General features: G+C 41.1%; 1 protein-coding gene across 1 annotated transcript in view; it reads left to right on the forward strand.

Moving 5' to 3' along the window:
• The first annotated feature begins 2,997 nt into the window (after positions 1-2,997).
• LOC117357210 (TRPM8 channel-associated factor homolog) overlaps positions 2,998-25,437 on the forward strand; it is a 70,475-nt gene continuing 48,035 nt past the window's right edge. The window contains 3 exon segments of the mRNA XM_033937582.1: positions 2,998-3,420; positions 3,422-3,466; positions 3,468-3,616. Coding sequence (XP_033793473.1) covers positions 2,998-3,420; positions 3,422-3,466; positions 3,468-3,616 — 617 coding nt within the window.

Consider the following 25,437-nt stretch of genomic DNA (forward strand, 5'->3'; position numbering starts at 1 on the left):
GTAACCAATATTGCAAAATACATTTAAGAACATAAGAATTGCTGCTGCTGGGTCAGACCAGTGGACCATTATGCCCAGCAGTCCGCTCACATGGTGGTCCTCTGGTCAAAGACCAGTGCCCTAACTGAAACTAGCCATATCAGTGCACGTTCTTGTTCAGCAGGAACTTGTCTAACTTTGTCTTGAATCCCTGGAGGGTGTTTTCCCCTATGACGGTCTGTGGAAGAGCGTTCCAGTTCTCTACCATTCTCTGGGTGAAGAAGAACTTCCTTACAAATAATCAACCTGATTTTATTAACAGACTTTTAATTCCTTATAATACATCAAAATCTCTACGTTCGTCGTTTCAGAATCTCCTTGTTATACCTTCTCTAAAACTGATTAATACATTGCGCTCCAACAACTTTGCTGTCACAGCCCCCTCTCTTTGGAATTCGATGCCTAACTATTTGCGTAGTGAACCAGACTTAAAACAATTTAAAGCAAAATTGGAAACATTCTTGTTCCAAGACGCCTTTGGATAACTACTGTCCTTTTAAGGGCATATTTTAATACTCTATATTTCAATATTTTAATACTTTAATATTCTATCTTGTTAAAGTCTTATAATATAATATTTGATAATTTAATATTTTAAAAATTTTCAAAACTAAAAATATAAAGTAAATGTTAATTATTTTACCCCAGCCTATCGTACTTTCCCTTTATGTTGAATCTTTTCTATATAAATTGTAGTTCTCTCCACTCCCCTATTGTTGGCAGTTGGTCCGTACATCTTGTGCTTTTTAATAATTCGGATTGTCTTCCAGTTCCCCTTGTTTTATTTGTTTTTATAAAGTTACATGTTTTTATGTAATTCTACATTGTAAACCACTTAGATATTTGATTAAGCGGTCCTAAAAATCTTTTAATAAAACTTGAAACTTACATTTTGTGTGAAATCTATCCCCCTTTCAACTTAAAGAGTACCCTCTCGTTCTCCTATCTTGGATAGAGGGTGAACAACTTGTCCCTTATCTACTAAGTCTATCCTTTCAGTACCTTGAATGTTTCGATCATGTCCCCTCTCAACCTCCTCTGTTCGATGGAGAAGAGGCCAACGTCTTCTCTAATCTTACGCTGTACGGTAGCTCCTCCAACCCCTTAACCGTCTTAGTCGCTCTTCTCTGGACCCTTTCGAGTAGTACCATGTCCTTCTTCATGTACGGCGACTAGTGCTGGATGCAGTACTCCTAAACGACCAATCATACATGCCTTTTGAAATAAAATGCATCTCCCTTGTCTATATACCCCCACAAGCAGCAGCTTTACCAAATAACACCCCCCTCGGGGGATTCCACTAAATAAATATCCCATAATGAACCCAAATATAATAGGATGGCAAACCAGAATGGACTTAATAAGAGGACATTGCCACAATGCATGAGATAGCGTATTAAAAAGCTTTATCACATTTAATACAATTGGGGAGAATTAACTAAGCCCACATGAAAAATTTTCACCTGTGAAAAATATGCCCTATACAACATTCTATAGTTACATTCCCTCCAAACGTAGCCCGTAATGATTTAACTGTTTTTACCATATTGAGTGAAGAAATATTTTCTCCTGTTTATTTTAAATCTACTACTTAGTAGCTTCATCGCCACTCCACCCCACTTAGTATTTTATAGACCTCTATCATATCTCCTTTGAGCCATTTCTTCTCCAAGCTGAAGAGTCCTAGTCGTTTTAGCCTTTCCTCATAGAAAAGTCATCCCATTCCTTTTATCATTTTTGTTGCCCTTCTCTGTTCCTTTTCTAATTCCACTATATCTTTTTTTTGTGATACGACGGCCAGAATTGCACACAGTATAAATGCTAAAAGAAATAATATGTGCAATGTATTATTTGATTAAATATTATGCATGTTTTGTATGGAAACCGCTTAGGTTTAAGCAGTCTATGAATTTTAAAATTAAATAAATAAAAATAATATTCGAGGTGTGGCCATACCATAGAGTGATACAAAGGCATAATAACATTTTCATCTTTGTTTACAATTTCTAGGAAATTTCACCCTAAGATTAGAAGGAAGAACCTTTAAGCACTTCAGAGGGCAGGATTATTTCCTGGAATAAGTTGTGGTCTTTTCAAGGATTGAGGCAGTTTTATCTTGTTCTATAAAACTAGATGGGAGGCCTAAAAATTAATGGTTATTGGTGGTTCAGTACTGGCCGAGATTCTGAAAGGTGAAAACCCAGAGACATTGTATTCTACATTATGCTGAGAACATAAGAACATAAGAATAGCCTTACTGGATCAGACCAATGGTCCATCAAGCCCAGTATCCCATTCTCACGGTAATAGCAATATTCCGTTCTACTGATATAGGGCTTTAGGGACGTTCCCGCTCCAAGCTGTGAGACTGAGGGCTTCCCCAATCACACTTAATAATTTGTGGTAGGTTGGATTTGGTTCAGCGGTCTGTGCCTTTCACCCCTCTTTTGGATCAGGGGAAACTTGTTGTTTCTACTGATATAGGGCAAGCAGATTTCCCTGGACCATGTCCGGGGGTCCGGGCGGCTTTTCGAAACCCGGCACTTTATCCAGATTTTGAAAAGCTTCCTCTGTTCGACCAGAGCAAGCAGCAGGGGCTAGGACTAGGATGGAATTAGGGGGGAAACTGGGATGTAATGGGGTGGGGATGGGCGGGCCTGAGGTTGGGGTTGGGCCTAGGGGGGGGGGGTCCAAATTTTATGAATGTAATATCCGGGAACCCTAGCTCTGAAAAATGTATTTTGTAATATTTTCTGCATTATTTGTGTCACATTCTTAATTCTGAGTTTTTGGCATTTGCAATGTATGCAACCTTCATGTCGTTTAATTTTGTAAAATTCAAGTGCTCAGGAACCTTTTTAATATTTCTCAATAAATATGTATTCTGAATTAGAACAAATAAGATCTGAAGGTTAAGAAAATGTTGTTTGTTTCCCCAGAAGCAAAGAGACATTTAAAATGAAACCCTTGGATGCATATAAAGTTTTGGTCAAAGGGATTACTGAATTGGATTTCACTGGAAAGCATGTTCCATGTGACCTGCTGCTGACTGGAGATAAATCCTTCCCCGTTCTGGTGAACCCCAGCCATCAAATTTTGATCTCTGCTTCTCAATATGGAAAAGGGCGAATAGTGGTAATCTCCAATGAAGAATACCTGAACAGCCCCACGTTTTCCTTGTTTCTTCAGAATGCTATTGGCTGGCTAAAACGCTCTCCAGAGGCCTTGGTAGGAATCCAAGAGAGATTTAAGTTCTTGGAGGAGATTCTTTCCAGTAACGGCACCCACACACGGTCAAATGCCAAGTTCTTAGATACCTTTGGGGTGTACTGTATGGATGCTTACAATGACGACCAGGCAGAGGAGCTGGTGATGTTCATGAAGAAAAGGAGGGGGGCTGCTGATAGCTGGCCAGGCCTGGGGGTGGGGCCCAGCAGAATAAATCCACAACAGATATATTGTCGTTTCCTGGAAATAAGATTACATCCGTGGCAGGAATCCATTTCACATTCAGCTCTGCAGATACTGGAGTTTTTCCTATCTCGAAAGAAATACCTCCAATTCCATTGATGGTGAAGTGAGTATTCCATCTGATATTTATTTATTTATGTAAGGTATTTATATACCGCCTATCAAAGTTATCTAAGCAGTTTACAATCAGGTACTCAAGCATTTTTCCCTATCTGTCCTGGTGGGCTCACAATCTATCTAATGTACCTGGGGCAGTGGAGGATCACAAGGAGCAGCGCAGGATTTGAACCCATAATCTCAGGGTGCTGAGGCTGTAGCTCTAATCACTACGGTCACTCTCCTGATAATCCTATAGATTCTGAATTTTATGCTTAAAGGACACTGAAACATAATGTATGGAGCTCATTTTCAAAAGAGAAAAACATACCAAAAGGAGCACAGAGCAGCAGATGGACGTTTTTCATGGGAATACGTCCATGCCACAATTTTTGAAATTCAGATTTGAGACATTTTTCTTTGCTAATTTGTCTAAATTGCTTGGGGGCATGTTTTGGGTGGCATTTGGGCAGACCCAGAATGTGAAAATTTTTCAACAATAATGGAGCAAAATAAAATCATCTAGGCCCAAACTGGAACTTTTTAAAATCTAAACCTGCCTCACAAAAAGTGGACTGTAGAGAAAGGGACCCAGGTCCATATATCACTCTAATTTCTTCGGGATGAAATCCAATTACCAAAATTTAAGACTAATCTTAAAACTTATCTATTTCAAGATGCCTTTGCCAAATCTTAATCTTTACTTGGTTCACTTGTTGATCTCTTTCTCAAAACTAACCTTCTCTTCAGCGCATATCTCTATACCACGCACATCTTACCCCTCGTGTTATATCCCTTCCCTCTATCTCATTTCTTCTAACATTATGTAACTTTTCCCTTCCTCCCCACTCATCCTCACTGTCAGGTTTGTCCGTATATGTTTTATATGTTTTTTCTTTTTTTTTTTTTTTTTCTTACTAATCTTTCTATACACCATTAATTATTCTTCCTATCCTATTTCAAATTTTATTGTTAACCGGTCAGATATTTGTTTTATGATTGGGATATTAAAAACCAATATAAACTTGAAACTTGAAAACTAACATTGTGGATGAAATTGTGAGCCTTTCAAAACTCACAAAATATCAACTATACCAGGGGTGGGCAATTCCAGTCCTCGAGGGCCGGAATCCAGTCTGCTTTCCAGGATTTCCCCAATGAATATGCATTGAAAGCAAATAGATCTCACACACATTTATTGGGGAAATCCTGAAAACCCGACTGGATTCCGGCCCTGAGGACCGGAGTTGCCCACCCCTGAACTATACCTATGTGTAGGAATAGGGTTACCAGAATTTCCATAACGAAAATCTGGAGCCATTGCCCCTCCTCCAGGCCTGCCCCGTTCTGCCCAAGTCACACCTCGTTCCGCCCCCCCAGCCCAGCCCCAAGCCCACCCCCAACTGTTTGCTTGTTGGGAAGGCATCTGCGCATACACTGGTGTGATGTGATGATGTCACACGTACGTGCAAAAGCGCGTGAACTTCACCGTGTTGCATCCCCACATGCACAGATATCATCCCGACGTCACTGCTAGCTGGAAGCTTTTCAAAACCTGAACAAAGTACTGGGTTTTGAAAAAGCCGTCTGAACCCCCAGATGTCTGGTAACCCTATGTAGGCACCTGTAGACTTGAGGGCTTTTGTAGTGGGTGTAGGGAGTTATTTATTTATTTTAGTATTTATACACTGCTTATTTCTTTATGTATTCAATTTTCTATACCGTTCTCCAGGGGAGCTCAGAACGGTTTTACATTGCATTTATTCAGGTACTCGAGCAGTCTTCCCTGTCTGTCCCGGTGGGCTCACATCTATCTAATGTACCTGGAGCGATGGGGATTAAGTGACTTGCCCAGGGTCACAAGGAGCAGTGTGGGTTTGAACCCACAACCTCAGGATACTGAGACGGGAGCTTTAACCACTGTGGCCTAAGCAGGTTACATGCCAGGGTACTTCAAATATTTCTCCCTATCTGTCACTGGTACGCCCACAATCTGACTAATGTACCTTAACGCAATGGATGTGTTAAGTGACTTGCCTGGGTTCACAAGGAGTAGCACTGGGCTTGAACTCCAACCTCGGGGTGCTGAGGCTGCAGTCCTAACCACTAGGCCACTTCAATACTAGGTATGGTAGGTTTTTAGGTGTTCCTGGGAGGAGTCACAATACAAAATAAGGATTAAGGTGGAATTTGTACCTGAGTTCCTTTATGTGAACTACAATTCACTGACCACTAGGCTGCACCTCTGCTCTGCTGGGATGACGATGTAGGCGATTATACTAAGAATGGTGCCCCACAGCCATCCCTACGGCTTCTTGTTGGTGTGTTCTTCTCTAGGATGATTTTTTTTTTTTATTTATTTTTTTTTTTTTTAATGGAGCCTAAAGATATACATACTGAACAGCTGAAAAAATAGTTATTTTTGAAACCAAAAAATATACATGTTTCTGGTTCAAAAGTTGCTATGTTTGGGATGAGATTTGTCAACATTTTCAGCAAAATGTTGACAATTGGACCTGGGTGTCATATTGAAAAAGTCTTCTCTATGTTTCTAAGAAAAAGGATCTCAATATTTCTGTACAAACAGAGAGGTCTGACTTCTACTTAAAAAAAAGAGATTTCTAAGCTTTTGGTCATGGAGAGTGGTGCTTTGGGATTTCCAAATGGGAAACTAAACATTAGTTATCTATTGATAAAACCACACCATCAATATACAGTACTGAGCGTGGAACTACATTGGTGAATTCTAACAATATTGAGGCTTCCTTCCAATATTAGGAAAGCTGAAGGATGAAGACATAAAGGAAAATAGTTTTATATCAGGCACTTAGGGCAATAGTTTATAAAATGGCGCCATACGTTTGGTGGCAGTAAGTGCCCAACCGCTGCCTAACTTAATTGTTTTAATTGGCACTGTAAGTTGACCGTGTCATGTCCTATTATAATTGGGGGAGATTTTAATATGGTGGCAGATACCAGAGATTGACATATCGGATTCTTCGGGGAAATGGATAGGTTAGATATAACTAAAGGAATTCCTTTGTTCTTAGTGATTCCTTATATTTGTTGGGTGATGCATCCATTAGATAGGGATTATACTCATTGTTACAAGGCCCATAATAACTCATTTCTAGGATTGATTATCTCCTTTGCTCTGATATCTGTTTTCCAAAATTACAGGATTCCAGTATAGGACCTATCGAGATTTCAGATCATGGCCTTTGTATGGGTTACATATCTTTGATTTCTGAATCTTTGGGGTGTGCCTCAATGGAGATTTCCATTAGATTTATATCATGATGTTAAATTTCAAAAACATATTCTGGATTGTTGGAATTCTTTTCAGATTACTAATGAACAACATAAGGAAACTCCTACTTTATTTTTGGAAATGGCAAAGGTGGTACTGAGGGGGGAAATAATTGCTTATTCTAGTCAAAAAAAGAAAGCTTGTGATAGGGGCTATATTGCATTTAGAAAATTAGAAGTATCCATGCCAGATGTTCTACAGAAGATAATTCTGCTCAATTGTTAGCTATACAGCTTCAATTGAATGAGCTTGTTCATCAAAGGGCTATTAAATCTGTGAAATATTATCTGTATCAATTGTATAAACATGGTACTAAGCCGGGAACACTATTGGCTCGTTTGTTGAGGGGTAAAGGTTTGTCATCCAGGGTTTCACAAATTCAGTCAGTTCAGGGTCAATTAGTTATAAAAGATAAGGATATTGGTAAACTAAACTAAACCTTAAGTTTGTATACTGCATTATTTCCATAAAGATATATAGCTCAACACGGTTTACAGGTAATTCAATAAATGAGGAAAGGACATAATAAGAAATTAGAGGTTAAGAAGAGGATAGCTAGCTTTACATTTTTGAAATAGATAGCTTTACGTTTTGGAGAAAAGCCAGGTTTTCAGATGCTTTTGGAATAATTGGAATGAGCCTAGGTTTCGCACGGGGCAGGGAGGTTATTCCAAAGCTCAGTGAATTTGAAGAAAAAGGGATTTCCCTAATTTACCTGTATACATAACACCTTTTAACGAGGGGAAAGATAGTTTGAGTATGTGGGCGAATCTGGTAGTATCAGGTCTCGAAGAATTCCATAATAGTGGGATTAGGGGAGGAAGAATGCCATATAGGATCTTGAAAATTAGGAAGGTACATTTAAAGTGAATCCTAGAAATCACTGGAAGACAGTGAAGTTTTTTTTTTTTTCAGTTCAATGTGTTTCTTTATTTAAGAATAAAAAGAACAATTACGAAAAAAAGACAATTCAATGAACAACAAGTCACAGATCAGCGTCAAAATCTTCCATACACATCAGAAATTTTCAATAGAGTACAAACTAGCAATAGTGTAATACAAATAATAAATAATATACAGGATAAAACAACCTAATAGAGAGCAAAAAATATTTAAAGATCAGAGACCATGTCAGTAATAGGGGCCCAAAGTTTAGTAAATGATGATAATGAATTAGTTTTTTCTGCCACAATTTTCTCAAATTTAACATATAAGCATACAGTATTCCACCATATATTAGAGTGCAAAGATGCTGAGTCCTTCCAATGGGAGAATATTGACTTAAGAGCAAGTTGTAATAAGCAAGACAGAAGTTTAGATTGGTAAAAGTCCAACTTATCTGTTAAGGCTAAGGATCCAAATATCACCACTGGAAAGGAAATAGTCGATTTTATGGGCAGAATATCACATATAATTTCCCACACACAATTCCAATAAACAGAAACGTTAGGGCAATAGTAAAGCATGTGTTCAAAGGTACCAATGTCTAAAGAACATGACCAGCAGACATTCGTGTGTCTTTTATCTATTTTAGATAATTTATATGGGGTCCAATAGGCTCTGTGCAGTACAAAAAACATCATTTGGGACATGGCTGAAGATCGAAAGGATCTACGAGCCGAGAGCCATATTTTCCCCCAATCAGATATCGTAAATGCCTTATTAACATCAAGATTCCAAATATCCTGTAAAACAGTACATGCAGGGTATTTATAATCCCTTAATAATTTATACCAGGCCGAAGCCTCACTTTTTTGTCCACTAATCTCCGTAGCCCATTGTATTAAGGACGGAAGAGCAGAATGTAAAGGAGTTGTAGAAGTATATGCAGAGATGCAATGGTGAAGTTGTAGCCAGTGAAACAATTGATTAGCAGGTAAATTATATCGTTGTAACAGAATAGGGAAAGACGCTAGTTTAGTATCATCCCATATATGTGCAATCGAATAAATCCCCAGCTTTATCCAAGATTTCCACTCAATATATTGTCCTTGTATCTTAAATTGAGGATTATGCCATATGGATGAGTGAAGAGTATCATGCCATTTATATTTTCCAATCGCATCAAGTGCCAACAATGCAGTTTTAGTAGATGTAAAAATGGGATGATTGATGATGGTACCATGAGGAGAAGTAAAAGCAAGAAGTGGTAAGTGTTCAGTAGGGATGATTGTATGTTCCAATAATAACCATGATGGTATCAAAGTGTGCGAGGAAACATTAATCCAACGAGCTCCTTGACGATTTAAAAAAGCCAAGTGGTATTCATAGAAGCTAGGAAAATTAACTCCTCCCATTTCTTTTGAAGCTTTTAACTTCTTTAAAGCTATTCTCGGAGTTTTGTGTTTCCAAAGAAATTTAACAAGGTTTGATTCAATAGCATACACTTTGGCAGGAAATAAAAATGGAATCATGGAGAGTAGATAATTAATTTTAGGCATCACGATCATTTTAATAGTATCTAAGCGACCCCACCATGACAAATTCAAGGGGGACCAACGATCAGTGAGTGACGAGATAATACAGAGCAGATGATTTATGTTATAGTCACTAGTTTCTTCTAAAGTAGGTCCAAAATAGACTCCCAGATATTTTAACTTCCGGCCTGCAGATGACAGGGAGAAGTTGCGAAGCATTTCAGGATCCAAACAATTGTTGAGTGTCATTATTTCGGTTTTGTGTCTATTCAACTTATAACCAGAGATTTGAGCATATTCGTCAATGATGTTGAATATAAAGGTTAATGAATCTGGTTCAGAGTACAGTAACACATCATCGGCATATGCCGATAATTTGGAATGAAAGTCTCCCCATTTAAATCCTCGTATACGGGAGTCAGATCTAATTGCTATCAGTAATGGTTCCAACGCTATGTTGAATAATAATGGAGAAAGCAGGCAACCTTGCCTGGTTCCACGAGTAGGGTAGAAGGCTGGTGACATTATGCCATTGATCCGAAGAAAGGTTGCAGGGTTGGAGTATAAAATCTTCACAAGATTCAAAAAGGTAGCACTGAATCCAAACCAGGATAATACACGGAAAAGAAAAGACCATTCTACGCGGTCAAAGGCCTTTTCAGCATCTAAGGCCACAGCAACCAGAGGTGTCGTAATCTGTTGAGCATAATGAATGATATGTGAAAATAATCGAGTGTTGTCAGATGATAAGCGACCATACATGAACCCATTCTGATCCGTATGAATAATAGTAGGTAGCACTAGCTGCAATCGCAAAGCCAAAACTTTGGCAAAAAGTTTCGCATCAGTGTTTATCAAGGCCAAGGGTCTATAATTAGCCACTCTTAAAGGATCCTTTTCAGGTTTTAGTATTACCACTGTCATAGCTTCTGTGAAAGTTCCACTGACAGAGCCAGAGTCAATTAGGTAAGTAAAAAGGAGGTACAGTTCTGGAAGTAGGAGATCCTGGAAAGCTACATAAAAGTCCACAGGGAAACCATCAGGTCCCGGAGCCTTATTTTTAGACATCTGTAATAAAGCTTCCTGAATAGCAGTTACAGATAACGGAGCAGATAAAATCTCATTGTCTGATTCAGAGACAGTAGAATGAGGTAGGGAGTCTAAGAATGACTCAAACAAAGTAACATCAGGAGAATCCGAGGTATATAATGTAGAATAGAAACCATGAAATTGTAAAGCAATATCTTCGTTGGAGAGCCAGGTATTACCATTATCATCCTGTATTGCAGGAATTAAAGTCTTCTCAGTGCGCAGTTTGACATATTCAGCTAGCTGATGGCCGCATTTATTCATATTGGCATAGTAGTAGGCCGACTTCATGAAAACATCCTTGGCAGCAGAAGAGCTTAACAGCAAGTTATATTCAAATCTTATTTTCCGAAGGGTGTCTAAGGAAACAGGATCAGAAGGATGAGAGATATGTTGTTCTTCAGCTCTCTGCAGTTTAAGTTGTAATTCCTTCTCCAGCATAGCAAGAGACTTTTTCTTCCGAGCTGCAAAAGAAATAATTAAACCTCGGATGTATGCCTTGAAGCAATCCCAAAGGACAATAGCGGATATGTCATCAGTTCTGTTAATTTCAAAAAAATCACTAATATTAGTGCGCATCTCAGTAAGAAATGCTTCATCTTGTAGTAGAGAGGTGTTTAATCTCCAGGTGCCAGTGTGCGTTTTAGTACCCAATCCTTGAAAAGTTAAGAAAATGGGAGCATGGTCAGATACTACTATATCACCAATATCTGCTGTTACAACTCTCGACAACAGAGAATAGGAAACCAAAAAATAGTCTATGCGTGAATATGAAGCATGAGGGGCTGAAAAAAAGGTGAACTTCAAGTCATCATTATGAAGTATACGCCAAGGGTCACCTAATTGTAGTTGATGCACGAGATCTTGTAACTTGAACCAGGCTTTAGTTTTCCTATAAGACACATTGGATTTTCTGTCTAATAAAGGATTCAGTATTAAATTAAAATCTCCACCAAAAATATATTGTGTACTAGAATTAGTTGTCAAAAGAGATGCTAAGGTATCAAAGTATGCCGGGCAGTCAGTATTCGGAGCATATACATTGATTATACTCAAATGATTATCATGAATTTGTAAATCCACTTTCACCCATCTTCCTTCAACATCAGCAGCATGAGCCACTATTGAGAAATCCTGACGTTTCCTTATAAGGGTAATCACACCACCCTTCTTATTCAAGGCAGCAGAGTAAAACACTGGATGACACCATTTATAGGAGATCTTGAGAGATTCAGGGATGGAGAGATGAGTTTCTTGCAGTAGTATTATATCAGGGTTAAATTTTGATATGTAGGTCATAATCTTGGTGCGTTTCACTGGATTATTAAGTCCCTGAACATTAAGGGAAAAACAGGTTATTGACATGTAAAAACAGTAGACAAGTCTAAAGGAAGGTAATAATGTAATGCAGCGTAATAACAAATATACAGGATGTACTCTTCGAGAACATGAGCATAATACTGTAATAAAGAAATGAAAAAAACCATGACACCAATCAGGAACTTGTAAAAAGTCAGCAACAGCTGACAAAAACCCATGGGAGTAGTGACTGCACTAGCAACCCAGCAAGCAAGCCACGAGAAGAGCAACTGTATTCAAACAAATCAATACAAGAGATAGTTCAGAATTATTCAGCATGAGTGGAAATCAAGAGAGTCAGGTTTTATCAATAGGAGATGGCTGGACTGATTCAATAAAGTCAGCAAGGTCAGCCGGGTCATTGTAATCCTTGGTCGTGTTCTGGTATGTCACATGCATTCTTGCAGGAAATAGGACACCAAATTTAGCTCCCATGTCCTTTAACTGCGGCCGATAAGCCAGGAATTGTTTCCTGCGTCTGGCAGTTTCTTTGGCCAAGTCAGGCAAGAACAAAAGTTTATTCCCTTCAAACATGATCGGGCCATGTAACTTAGCATGTTGCATAATCAACATGGTATGATTGTGGTGAATCAGGCTGGCCACAATAGGTCTGGGGTAACGAGAAGCCTGTTGTCGGTGATGAGGAACCCGGAATGCACCATTGAAATCTAGCTTTATGTGGTCAGGCAATTTCAGCAGCTGAGGTAACAAAGCACGCAGAAAATCTTCCAGGTCACATGCTTCACGACCCTCCGGTAGGCCTAACAGCCTAAAACCATTCCGACGTGCCTTGTTGTCTGCATCCTCCAGAGCACGTTCCAAGTGAGAGATGCGCGCTGTTTGGCGGCGCAATTGTTTGAGGGATTCATCAGTTACTGTAGATTTAGTTTCCAGCACCTCGATTCTGGAAGTCACCTTAGCGAATTCACCTTTCAGAGATGATAAATCATCCTTAAGTTCCACGATGTCCTGCTTCGTCTCCGTGAGCAGTTCTTTTATGCCACGGAGCTCAGACAAGATGGCCGACGTCTCATCGTCATTTTTTCCAGCGGCGGTTTTTTGAGGCGACGACGGTTCAACGCTTTTGCGTTTACTCGGTTTGGTAGCTGCCATATTCCGCCGCAAGATCCTGTGCGCTGAATTTTATTTAAACAGGATAAGATTACGTTTTGAGGCACGAACCCGTTGCTCTCCTCGGAGCTCACACGCTAAGCAGCCATACGTGCCAGAGCTCACTAGCGCCCCCGACAGTGAAGTTTTGACAGAATTTGCTTTTTGGAAAGATCAACCTAGCCGTAGTGTTCTGGATCCGCTGAAGTCTTTGAAGTTTTTTTTTGGTTAGACTTAGATGGAATTACAATAGTCCAATCTGGAAAGAATGATTGATTGTACATGGACAGCAAAATGTTGTTGGTGGAAGCAGGATCTCACTTTCCTCAACATGTGAAGACTAAAAAAACTTTTTTTTTAACCAGAGAGTTCAGATGATCATTAAAGGAAAGTGTAGAGTCAATAATGATGGTAAAGTATTTCAGGATTACTATTCCTCTTTATTTGCTCCTTGTCAAGATAAAGGTTTGTCTAGTGATACTTATTTGTCCAGCTTAGAATTACTTTGTATTGGGCAGGTAGAACGTACAAATTTAAATCGTCCTATTGGGGAAGAAGAGTTGTTATTGGCTATAACTCTTCGTCTGGCTCATATAATTGTATTTCTGAAGTCGGATAAAGATTCTAACAAGGTAGAATCATATATGCCAATTTCTTTGCTTTGTTATGAGGCTAAATTATTGGCTAAGATTTTTAGCTAATAGATTGGTGAAGTTATTACCTAATCTGATTACTGAACCTCAAGTAGGGTTTATAAAAAGACGTACAGCAGTCAAAAATATTAGGTCTATTTTATATTCTTTAGAGTGGGTATGTTATAATTCCATCATTGTTGATTAGTTTTGATGCTGAGAAAGGTAAGATGGGAATTTTTGTTTGCAGTATTAACCAAATATGGTATTACGGGTTATTTTCAAGAAGCCATTAAGTCCCTTTATTCAGATATACTGGCTAGATTATTTGTTAATGGTTGTTTTTCTGAATTTTTCAACGTGGGTCAAGGAACGAGGCAAGGATGTCTTTTGTCTCCGTTGCTTTTTGTATTGACCCTGGACCCATTGATTCGTGAAATTCTTGCTAATCCAGATATTTGTGGAGTGGATATCAGGTCTTCTTCTTTTAAAATTGCTGCTTTTGCAGATGATATTTTGGTGTATTTAACAAATTCTAGGATTTCATTACAGTCTTTATTGGAAAGTTTTGTTGAGTTTGGTGACTTTTCTGGATTCAAATTAAATATGGATAAATCTGAAGCTTTGGCTACTAATGATAATATATGCATACAGTGGGGTCCTGATTTTCCACTTCGATGGATGGATGATAAATTTAAATATTTGGGAATTTATATTCCAGTAGATTCTAAATCTTTATATAAATCTAATATTCTAGATTTGATGAGCTACACAAAACAAAAATTGTTAAAATGGCAGTCATTGCCTTTGTCCCTAGGTAGGTGTATTGCTCTTTTTAAAATGGTTCTTTTTCCAAAATGGTTATATATTGGTGGAAATTAAGAATTGCTATCACTAAATTTTGTTGGGATGGGAAAAAGCCAAAATTATCTTTTGATTTTTTACTAGAATCAGGGATAAGGGGTGGCATGGGTCTTCCGGATCTTCGTATTTATGGGAAGGCTTGTTTATTAAGACATATTAGGGATTGGGTGTTGGATGATGTTTTATTTACTCCTATTGTTTATGAAAAAGCTTTTTATCAGCCTTCTTATTTATTATTTCTTCTTCATGTATATCAGTCTAAATTACCGGTTCATTTAAGAGGTAATTCTATTCTAACTCCAATGAGGTCAGTTTGAGGTAATTTAATGAAATTATGGGATTACAATCTACGTATAACAGATATGTTACCTATTTAAGGCAATGGAGATTTTCAATCTGGAATGACGTCTAGGATTTTTAGGAATTGGGGGTATAAAGATATTTATTATTTAGCGCAAGTATTGGATGAGTCAGGGAAGATAAGGAGCTTTCCTGACCTTTCTGTTAAAGTAATAATAATAATAATAACTTTATTTTTGTATACCGCAGTACCAGAATAGTTCAGAGCGGTTTACATGACAAGAGACTGTACATTTACAGCGAAATTTACAAATAAGTCAATCAATCAATATAACTTAGCGAGTCGGGAGCAGGCAAGAAGGAGATAGAGAGGTTATAAACAAGTCAATCGGCGTAGCTTAGGAAGTCGGGTGCAGGTAGGTGGGAGATGCAGGTAGGGAGAAGGCAGGTAGGTTGGAGGTGCAGGAAGGTGGGAGGTACAAGGCATAGTTAAAAGTAGAGTTACAAGGAGGGCGGAGTCAGAGATATTTGTCAAAGAGAATAAGTTTTGATTGACTTCCTGAAAGTTGGTAGGAGGGGAGAATTAGAGATGAGAGTGGATAGACATTTATTTCCATTTGCATGCCTGGAATGCCAGGGATCTGTCGAGGAATCTCTTGTAAGATGCAGGCACTTTAGGGATGGGAAGGCAAACAAGGTGGGCGTTACGTGTGCGGGTGGGGCCCGGACGGACAAAGTGACCTGATAGGTAGATTGGGGACGAGCCTGTTAGGGTTTTGAAGCAGAGGCAAAGCAAATTTGAAGATAATCCTTGCCTCCATAGGCAGCCAGTGCAGTTTTTTGTAGAAGGGGGCTTATATGGTCAGATTTTTTGAGATTATAGATGAGTCGAATGGCTGAGCATTCTGAACGAGTCTTAAGCGTTTGATGTTTTTTTTTTTAATGAACCTAGGTAGATGATATTACAGTAGTCTAGGATGCTCAGGATTAGTGACTGGACCAGTAATCGGAAGGAGAAGAAGTCAAAGTAGTGTTTGATGGTGCGGAGTTTCCAGAAGGGTACCAAAACATTTTTTATAATCTGAGCATTGGTGTGGGCTTCGAAAGTAAGGCAGCGGTCCAGGATGACTCCAAGGATTTTGATTGTGGGGTTAATTGGGTAGTCTAACCCGTTAAGTTTCAGGGAGGTGTTTGTTAGCTTGTTTGTTGGGACTGGCCAGGAAAATTTTGGTTTTTCTGGGTTCAGCTTTAATTTGAATTGAGTGGCCCATTGTTTCTATCTTGGTGAGGATGGATGAGGTGAATTGTTCAATCTCTTGTGAAAGCGAGGTAATGGGAATGATAATAGTGATGTCGTCTGCGTAGATATATGATTTTAGTTTTAGATTGGATAGCATATGACCTAATGAAGCCATATAGACATTGAATAGAGAGGGTGAAAGAGGGGAGCCCTGAGGAACTCCGCAGGGATTGTGCCAGGGTTGGGAGAAGGTCCCATTAAAGTGTACTTGGTAAGAGCGGTTTTTTAGAAATCCTGTGAACCAGTTTAGGACCTGACCAGAGATGCCGATGGAGTCAAGGCATCTGAGTAGAATGTCATGGTCAACTAGGTCAAAGGCACTGCTCAGGTCGAACTGGAGTATCAAGGCACTTTTTCCCAGAGAGAATAAGTGGAGGAGGTAATTAGTCAGAGAGGCTAAGACAGTTTCTGTGCTGTGATTTGGGCGGAAGCCAGACTGGGAATCATGGAGAATATTGAACTTCTCAAGATGGTTCTTGAGTTCGTGGTTGACTAGGCCTTCCGTAATTTTTTGGAGTAGCGGTATGTTGGCGATGGGCCTGTAATTGGAAGCCGAGGAGGTAGAATCCTTGGGGTTTTTTATAATCGGGGATACAAGGATGTGGCCGAGTTCTTTTGGGAAATGGCCGGTGAACAAGTAGGAGAGGGTCCTCGGTCTTTATATGCCTACATGCAATTGGTGAATTATTTGAATAAATTGCAGAGATTGGAATGTTCAATTGGAGTCCATGATATAATTCTTTCTTTTTTTAATCAATGCGAACATGTGCCTAGTTCAGTTTCTTTATTACACAAGTGGTGGTAGAATTTACTTCCTACTCGTATGTATGAAAAAATTTTACAAAGTAGAATGAGGAGTTGGGAATTCAAATTTCACTTTTGGATTTTACTCAAGCTATTAATAGGATACCAAAAATTATTACGGGTTCTGTTTGGAGGGAATAGTTCTTACAGAGTTTTACACAGGGCTTATTTTTCCCAAATTCAAGCTTTTCATGTGGGTTTGGTAAATTTCCCAATTTATATCAAATGTGATAAGGATCCTGGTATATTATCTCATGTTTTTTGGTTGTGGCTTTTAATCAAGTCATTCTGGTCTGCCATCCTATTAAATTTGGGTTCTTTATGGGGTAGTCCTGATATGGGTTCTCCAAAGGGAGTAATTTTTTGGTAAAGCAGGGGATTGTGGGGTATTTGATAAAGATAAATGTCTTATTTCAGAAGGCGTGTATGATTGGGCATAAATGTATTATACAATTTTGGTTATTGAAAGAATCTCCAAGTTTCTGGCATTGGAGGAAACAGTTTCATCGTTTATTGTTGTTTGAGATTTGGGAGGTTAGGCAATCGTCTAGGAAAACTTGTCGTTTTATGGAAGTTTGGGATCCATATATTCAAAACCTTTCACCTAGAGCAAGAAGTTTAATTCTCAATGATTTACGTTGAAGATAAGGTTGTTTAAATTACATTCCAGTTGTTTTTTTTTTTTAATCAACTTTCATCCGGGGTGGGGGAATTGTTTATGGGATTAGAATTTTAACTATTGTGAATTTTTATTATTTGTAAAGAATATCTTTTTGTATAATTTTTATGTGTTTTTACTCTATTCCTTTAATAAAATATTTGAACATAAATAATGGGGGTACGGAAGGGGAAGAAGGGGAAGGGGGGATGGGAAAGGGGGACTGGGAATGGGGTAATGTATAGAGATATGAGGTGGGTTATATGGAAGTGCATTTTGGAGGAATGATAGAAATATGTATGAAAATTGGTATTGTAAATATAATTGTAATGAGTATCTTATTGTATTATATTATTGTATACTTATTTGATTCCTTCAATAAAATGTTATAAACTAAAACTGATTATAAACTCATTTAAAAAAAAAATAAGGATGCCTAATGGCACCTTACGCCTCAATAAGCGTGGTTAGGGGGATGGAGTGGGAGTTAGGTACTGTTAGGTGCAATTCACTAAAGAACTTAGACGCCTGCAATGTAGGCCAGTAAAACGCTGGCATCTAAACTTTTTCTTCAACATTATTAGCTGTGATTCTGTTAACAGTGTGACTGGCACGCAGCTGGCGTCCATTTATGTAGATTCCACCGATTTAGGTGCCATTTACAGACGGCCCATATTTTATTAAAGAATTATAATATTAAAAGTAGAGACACTTGGCCATTCCAATGATACAAAGAGTAGGGATCCAAAGGATACTTTATTGACCAAATCATGGGACTAATAAGTGGACGCTACACAGGTCTATGTTTCGGTAGAATGCCTGCGTCCAGAGTCACAACATCAGAAAGGTCCTTATGGAAACTTAAACCTTCATTGGTTGATATCACCGTTTGCATCTATCATTCTAACATCTAAAAAGCTGCTAGCATTCAGCAGGACCAAAGAGCTGTCAAATCCACTTATTAGTCCTACGGTACAACATTTTGGACTGTTTTTGGTCAATAAATGTATCCTTTCGATCACCACTTATAGTTGGATTGGCCAGGTGCCTGTTCCTACTTTCATTGTTCTTCTGTTGTGTTACGTAGGGGCTGTTTTCTCCTTTTATTGGTTTTGCATATAGGATTTTATTAAGGCATATAGGAGAGTAGTTATGAACATATGTTTAAGGGGGATAGCATATGATATTTATCTTCTAATGTAGTGTGTCACAAGCCTTTTAAGCTGCTGGCACATTAATCTCCGGACTGCAGCTGAAGGGTACCTATAAATGCATGGACATCGCTGAGATGATGTCACACGCATGCATGACATCATCATGTCGATGTCCGCACATGCGCAGATGCCCTCCAGTCATGGCCCTGAGCCTCTTATTACTGCCGGGAGGGAGGGTGCTGCAGAAGGAGAGGTGAGAAGAAGGAGCAGAGGTGCTGGTGAGGAGAAGAGGCACAGGTGCTTGCTCACTGACTACAGGACATGCCTCTCGCCGCAAGAGGCATGTCCTGTAAGCAGTCAGCTGGCGCCGGCACCTCTCCTCCTCGCCGGTATCTCAGGGCACACCTGAAATCCTTCGGGGCACAATGTTTGCAATACACTGTGTTCTAATGTGTATTAAATGGCAAAATTGCATGTTATTTTACCATGTGTGTTAGTGTCCTTAATGCATGTTACATAATAAAAAATGCAAGTGCATGCAGATCATTTCATTATTGTGTAAATCAAATAATGCAGTTTGTATTGAATTGGCATTATTTTTCCTCTCCAGAATTTTCTTAAAGGGGGCAGAGTTAAGACTATTGACACACCCATGTTGCAAATGGGACATCCTTAAAGACAATTCTTGGGACCTACTGGATTGCAACAGGAGAGATTCCCCATTGCTCTTGCCCTCTTGGGTATCAAGTTCAAAATGATGCTGGTTGACCCTCACTAGTAGTTGCAATACACTACAGTACTTCTAGGGTTACTACGTCAAATCAAGAGCCTGGGCACTTATTTAGTAGATTGAACTTTAGTGGTATTAACCAAGAGATACCAGTACTTCCATTAAGGGTCTATTAGTTCAATTTTAAATCTGGCACCCGATGGGGCAAGAACAACGGAAGATTGATCCTGTCCCTTCTGCTACAAACCAGGGAAAACTCTGGTAGGTTCTAGGATTGTCTGGATGAGAGTATCTTTAGGAGAGGGGGTGTCCTTTAGCTGGGCTGGGGAGGGGGGTTGGCTCATCAATTGGTTTAACTTTGGCCTCCAAGGTCAGATGAAAGGCTTCCGGGTCAGTTGCAGACAGGCTCTGAAGAAGTGCAGCTGGAAGGAAGGTGGAGGAGGCCTAAGTGGGTTCCATGAGATTTCTGTCAGCCCCATTCCCGTGCTAATTTGGGAGTGGGGACTATTTCGATGCCTATGGCCTCTACCATTTTGCTCGGCACCAACATCAGATTCACCGGTCTATAATTTTCTGGATCACCTCTGGATTGTTTCACTTAGGGTTACCAGATGTCTGGATTTCCCTGGACATGTCATCCTTTTCAAGGACATGTCTGGGGGTCTGGATAGCTTTTCAAAACCCAGCACTTTCTCCGGGTTTTGAAAAGCTTCCAGCTAGCGGTGATGTCGGGACAGCATCTGCGCATGTGCAGATGTGATGCGGTGACATCACGTGCATGCGCACATGCAAGCGACATCATCACGTCACACCAGTGCATGCACAGATGCCCTCCCAACAAGCAAACAGGTTGAGGGGTCGGGGCTGGGGGTCAGAACTGGGTATGCCTGAGGGCCTGGGTCTGGATTTTCGTTCCGGAAAATCTGGCAATTCTATTTGCACTGATTAGTGTTGAACATTGGAGGTAAAAAGGGAAGGAATATGCTTGCCACATGCCCACAAGACCTGCCTGAACAGTAGGCATAGCTCTTGTGTGCAAGCCCAGTAGAGGGTATGGCTGTGGTCTCCAGAATTCCAAACAATAAGGCAGACGCAGTACACAAGAAATGGGAAAAAACCCTTTTACTATGGTAGTAGTTTGGAAGTTTGGGGGGGGGGGGGGGGCTAATTTAATAGACTTTCTCTGTGTACTTCAGTTATTAAATCATATTTGATCATTGTTGTCAACTGGCCCTAGCACTTGCACCAGAACATGCTGTACATTAAGGATTAGATTGAGAATTTTCTCCACCCCTCTTGTTTGGGACTGATCCAGCTGCTCTGAAAAGCAGTCCTTGATTTCTTCAAAGAACTTTACCTTCCTAGCACGCCCCTATATTGTATTTATCCTGTCAATATCAGGGTAATTGAAATTAGAGAATAACATGGGGACAGTTTCCTGCGGCTAGCTGTGGCAAACCTGCAGGAATAGGGGAAATAAATCAGCTGTTTGTCATCGGTACGGGAACAAGGCTTTTCACCGCCCCACAGAGCAGTAAATGGCCTTGTCACCGCAGTAAAGAATCTGCCGCTAGTCGCCTCCCTCCCCACCCCTCCCCAGTATCAGCTCCCCTCTTGATTATGGGTCCAACAGCAGCCCCCCTTCATGGGTCCAGCAACCCCCCTCCTTATCACAGGTCCAACAGCCCTCCTCCCTCACACCTTCCATCCCTTGCTCGCTCCCGATCGCAGGTCATAACCGGCAGAAAAAAAAACTTTATAACTTCCCTGGGTCAGCCCCTTTGCGCCTTCCACCCCAGGCCTACCAGCCTCTTAGAAGCTTCATGAACAAAGAGGCAACATAGCAGGGTTGCTCCGGGTCCTTCTTCCAGCTGAGTCCCTCCTTCCGGTTTTGTTGGAAGTTACATCATGAGGGGGCCAGCCGGAAGAAGGTCTGTGCAACAGATGGGCATCCTAGGCACCTCCTTGCACCTGTGACAGACGCCTATAGTGTAGGCGGCCTGCCTTGGGTTGTTTTGTTTTGTTTTTTAGAAAAGGTGCATCCTAATTGGCTGGTTAGACAGCAGTAGGACGCTTACCGCTGCCTATAATCAGGTTGCCATTTATAGAATTTGCCCCTTAGAATTTTGTAGACCTCAATCATATCTCCCCACAACCATTTAATTCCCTGTGGTGTTCCCCTGCCCCAAATTGTTTGTGCTAAATGTTTCCCTGTACTTGTGAGCATTTAGGTGTGTAGATTTCCAAAATAGCACATACACATATCTCCAGTATTCTCACTTACAAAAATAGCCTATGATGTAGCAATTTACGTTTGTACAAACACATAGACATGGCCCTGAACTTCTGGGTCCTTACCAGACCTAGACGCTTATTTGGCTTCAGCGGAATTGCCCCGGATTGCGCCTGATGATGTGGCACGGTTGGACCGTCCTCTCACGTTGGTTGAGGCTCGTGGAGCGCTGCGTTCTATGCCCCTTGGTAAGTCGCCAGGGTTGGATGGTTTTACTGTTCGATATTATAAACGCTTTCAGGATCTTTTGCTGCCTCCTTTGTTGCGTTTTCTTAACTCCTTGCAAGAGAATAGTGCCCTCCCTACTTTATGAGATTAGCGGGTGTGACGGTGTTGGCAAAGGAGGGGAAGGATCCCCTGCAGTGTGCTTCTTATAGGCCGATCTCGTTGTTGGGGGTTGACACTAAGCTTTTTACGCGGATCTTGGCTGACAGATTGATGAGTTGGATTCCTCGGCTGATCCATCCGGATCAGTCGGGTTTTGTAACGGGTAGACAGGTGGGCGACAATACTCGTCGGGTTTACAATTTGTTTGAAAGGGCAAGGGGGGGAGTGAGGGAAACGGTGTTTTCTGTCGGTCGACCGCTGAGAAGGCGTTCGATAGAGTCTCCTGGCCTTTCTTGTTCAGGGTTTTGGAATCTGTAGGTTTGGGTCCGCGCATGCGGGATTGGATCCAGATCCTTTATACTTGCCCTATTGGATGTATAAAGGTAAATGGGGGCTACTCGGAGACTTTTTCGCTCGCAAGGGGAACGCGTCAGGGGTGTCCTCTTTCACCTCTTCTCTTCGCCTTGACGATAGAACCCCTGGCGCAGAGGGTGCGGCTGAATCGGGATATCAAGGGGGTTACGGTGCCGGGTGGGGATTATAAGTTAGCTTTGTTTGCGGATGATCTCTTGTTTACGGTGGAGGACCCTGAGGGTTCCCTGCATGCTATCTTACGGGAGTTGGATGCTTATGGTAAGGTGTCGGGATTTCGTGTCAATGTTGGAAAATCTGAGCTCCTTAACATTAACTTGTCTGATGATCGAGTGGCTTACCTCCGAGACCGGTTTTCGTTCCGGTGGGTTCAGCATTCTCTCCGTTACCTCGGGGTTTATTTCGGACCTCCGGGAGTGGATCTCTATGATCTTAATTTCCCCCCGCTCTTTCGACGCATTCGTCAGGATTTGCTTAGTTGGAAAGATCAGTATTTCTCTTGGTTGGGTAGGGTGGCAGTTGTGAAAATGATGATTTTGCCTCGTCTTTTGTTTTTATTTCAAGTACTGCCGCTCTGGGTGGGTAGGAACACGTTGGAGGGAGTTCAATGGCATATCTCTCACTTTATTTGGGCTGGAAGGAGACCTCGGGTGAGTAGGACGGTCTTATGTATGGGTAGGGGTGACGGCGGGTTGGGGGTTCCCAATGTGGTAAAATACTATCAGGCTGCTCAGCTGCGCGCCCTTTTAGAGTGGCAGACGCAGATGCCGAAACTGTGGGTGGAGATAGAGCAAAGTTTAAGTGGTGGGGTGCCTTTGTTACATCGGCCTTGGTTACCTGGCAGGGTGCGGCTGGAGGGTGGCTTGTCCTCAGTGGGAACTTCTTTGAGGGTTTGGAATCAGACCCGGGGTAGTTTATTGCTGGATAGGCGCCATTCCTGGTATACCCCGTTAAGATATAATCCAGATTTTCTACCGGGAAGGGGTGGTGGAGTATTTGCTGATTGGGAAACTAGGGGCTTAGTGTGTGTGGGTCAATTGTGGGATCCGGTTTTGGGCCGTATTCGACCCTTTACAGAGCTCCGGGGCAGGTTTGGCTTTGGGGTCAGAGATTTGTTTCCTTACCTGCAAGTGGTTCATTATATCAGGGCCTCGGGTCTTTTGAGGGATCTGAGGGGGGGTAAGACTCCCTTTGAGCTGTTGTTAGGACCGGTGCTCAGGAAGGGAGCTCTCTCTGCTATATATAGATGCCTCAATTGTCGGGGGACCCCACATTCCTACATGAGGGCATGGGAGGGTGATTGGGGCTCTGATATATCCTGGGACACCTGGGGGGATATCTGGTCAGAGATTTCTTCGGCGGGTATAGCGGCCTTGTTGATCAAAAATGGATACAAGGTTCTCTTTCGTTGGTATTATACCCCTCAGGTGGTGGCTCGTTGGCAGGGAGGTGCAAGTGCTCTTTGTTGGAGGGGCTGTGGGGAGGTGGGTACCTATTTCCATATGTGGTGGCAGTGTGGGCGGGTGTCTGGGTTCTGGATTGGAATTTTTTCTCGGGTGTCTCGGATCCTGGATATCCCCATTCCGGTGGATTGGCGACATGCCTTGTTGTTCTGGCATCAATTGGATTAGCTTGGGGTGATTCTATGTTTTGTAAGTTGGCCTTCACTGCTGCTAGATTAGCTATTGCTTCCCTTTGGAACCAGGTGCTCCCTCCCACGTGGGCCATGGTGGAGCATCGCTTGCTTACTTGGCAACTTCTTTACCACTTAACAGCCCTACGCCATGGTAAACTCCATGGCTATGCTCATATTTGGCGCAGATTTCGGGCTTCTGTGGGGATCAGTGGCAGGGGTGGATTGGGGCACTGAGTTGACCATGGGGCTGGACTGGGATGGCGGAGACTAGGGGGAACCTTTATTTATATCCCTATTCCATTTTTTGGTTTTTTTTTTCTGGTTTTGGATGCTTCTCGACCTAATTGGGTGTTGTAGGAATTGTGTTTTGTCCCTGGGGGGGGGGTGGGGGGGGGAATTTGACTGCGTTTTGGTGGGTTTTGTAGTTTGTTATTGTTAGATTGGAGGGATTACATTTGTATTTGTTCTTGACTACACTTTGGGTGTTATTTGGAGTGTGGTTGCTTGCACTTTATTTTCTTGCTGCTGTATTCTATATGTTTATGTTATGTTTGAGGTGTATCTCAATAAAAGCTGTTATTTAAAAAAAAGAATTGCCGCTGCTGGGTCAGACCAATGGTCCATTGTGCCCAGCAATCCACTCACGCGGCGGCCCTTAGGTCAAAGACCAGTACCCTATTTGAGTCTAGCCTTACCTGCGTATGTTCTGGTCCAGCAGGAACTTATCTAACCTTTTCTTCAATCCCTGGAGGGTGTTTTCCCCCATAACAGCCTCCAGAAGAGCGTTCCAGTTTTCTACCATTCTCTGGGTGAAGAAGAACTTCCTTACGTTTGTACGGAATCTATCCCCTTTTAACTTTAGAGAGTGCCCTCTCGTTCTCTCTACCTTGAAGAGAGTTAACAACCTGTCTTTCTCTACTAAATCAATTCCCTTCAATATCTTGAATGTTTCAATCATGTCCCCTCTCAATCTCCTCTTTTCAAGGGAGAAAAGGCCCAGTTTCTCTAGCCTCTGATTGTATGGCAACTCCTCCAGTCCCTTAACCAATTTAGTTGCTCTTCCTTTTGATTAGTACACTAAGGGGCTCATTTTCAAAAAAAGAAAGATGTTCAAAAAAAGGCAAAAAGTGGCACTTGGACGTCTTGCTGGACAAGATGTTCAAGTAGTCATTTTTGAAACCAACTTTCTAGACATCTTACTGGGCTTTTTGTCTGCAGTGCATCCAAAGTTCAAGGGGGAATGTTTGGAGGCGTGTTATGGATGAACTTAGACTGTGGCACAGCGAGGGTTGGAGGTGCCTAGGGTGATGTCTCGCAGGTCATTTTGAACACAAAATATAGACGTCTTGCGGTTGTGAAAATGACCATTTTCTCCACCTGATTTTTTTAATGTATTTCCCTGCTTCTTCCTTACCCCCCACCACATTCACACCCTCCCTTCCTACCCCATACCTCTAAATCTTAATCTACATGAGT

The sequence above is a fragment of the Geotrypetes seraphini genome, chromosome 3, assembly GCF_902459505.1.
Source record: "Geotrypetes seraphini chromosome 3, aGeoSer1.1, whole genome shotgun sequence".
In the NCBI taxonomy this organism is placed as follows: Eukaryota; Metazoa; Chordata; class Amphibia; order Gymnophiona; family Dermophiidae; genus Geotrypetes; species Geotrypetes seraphini.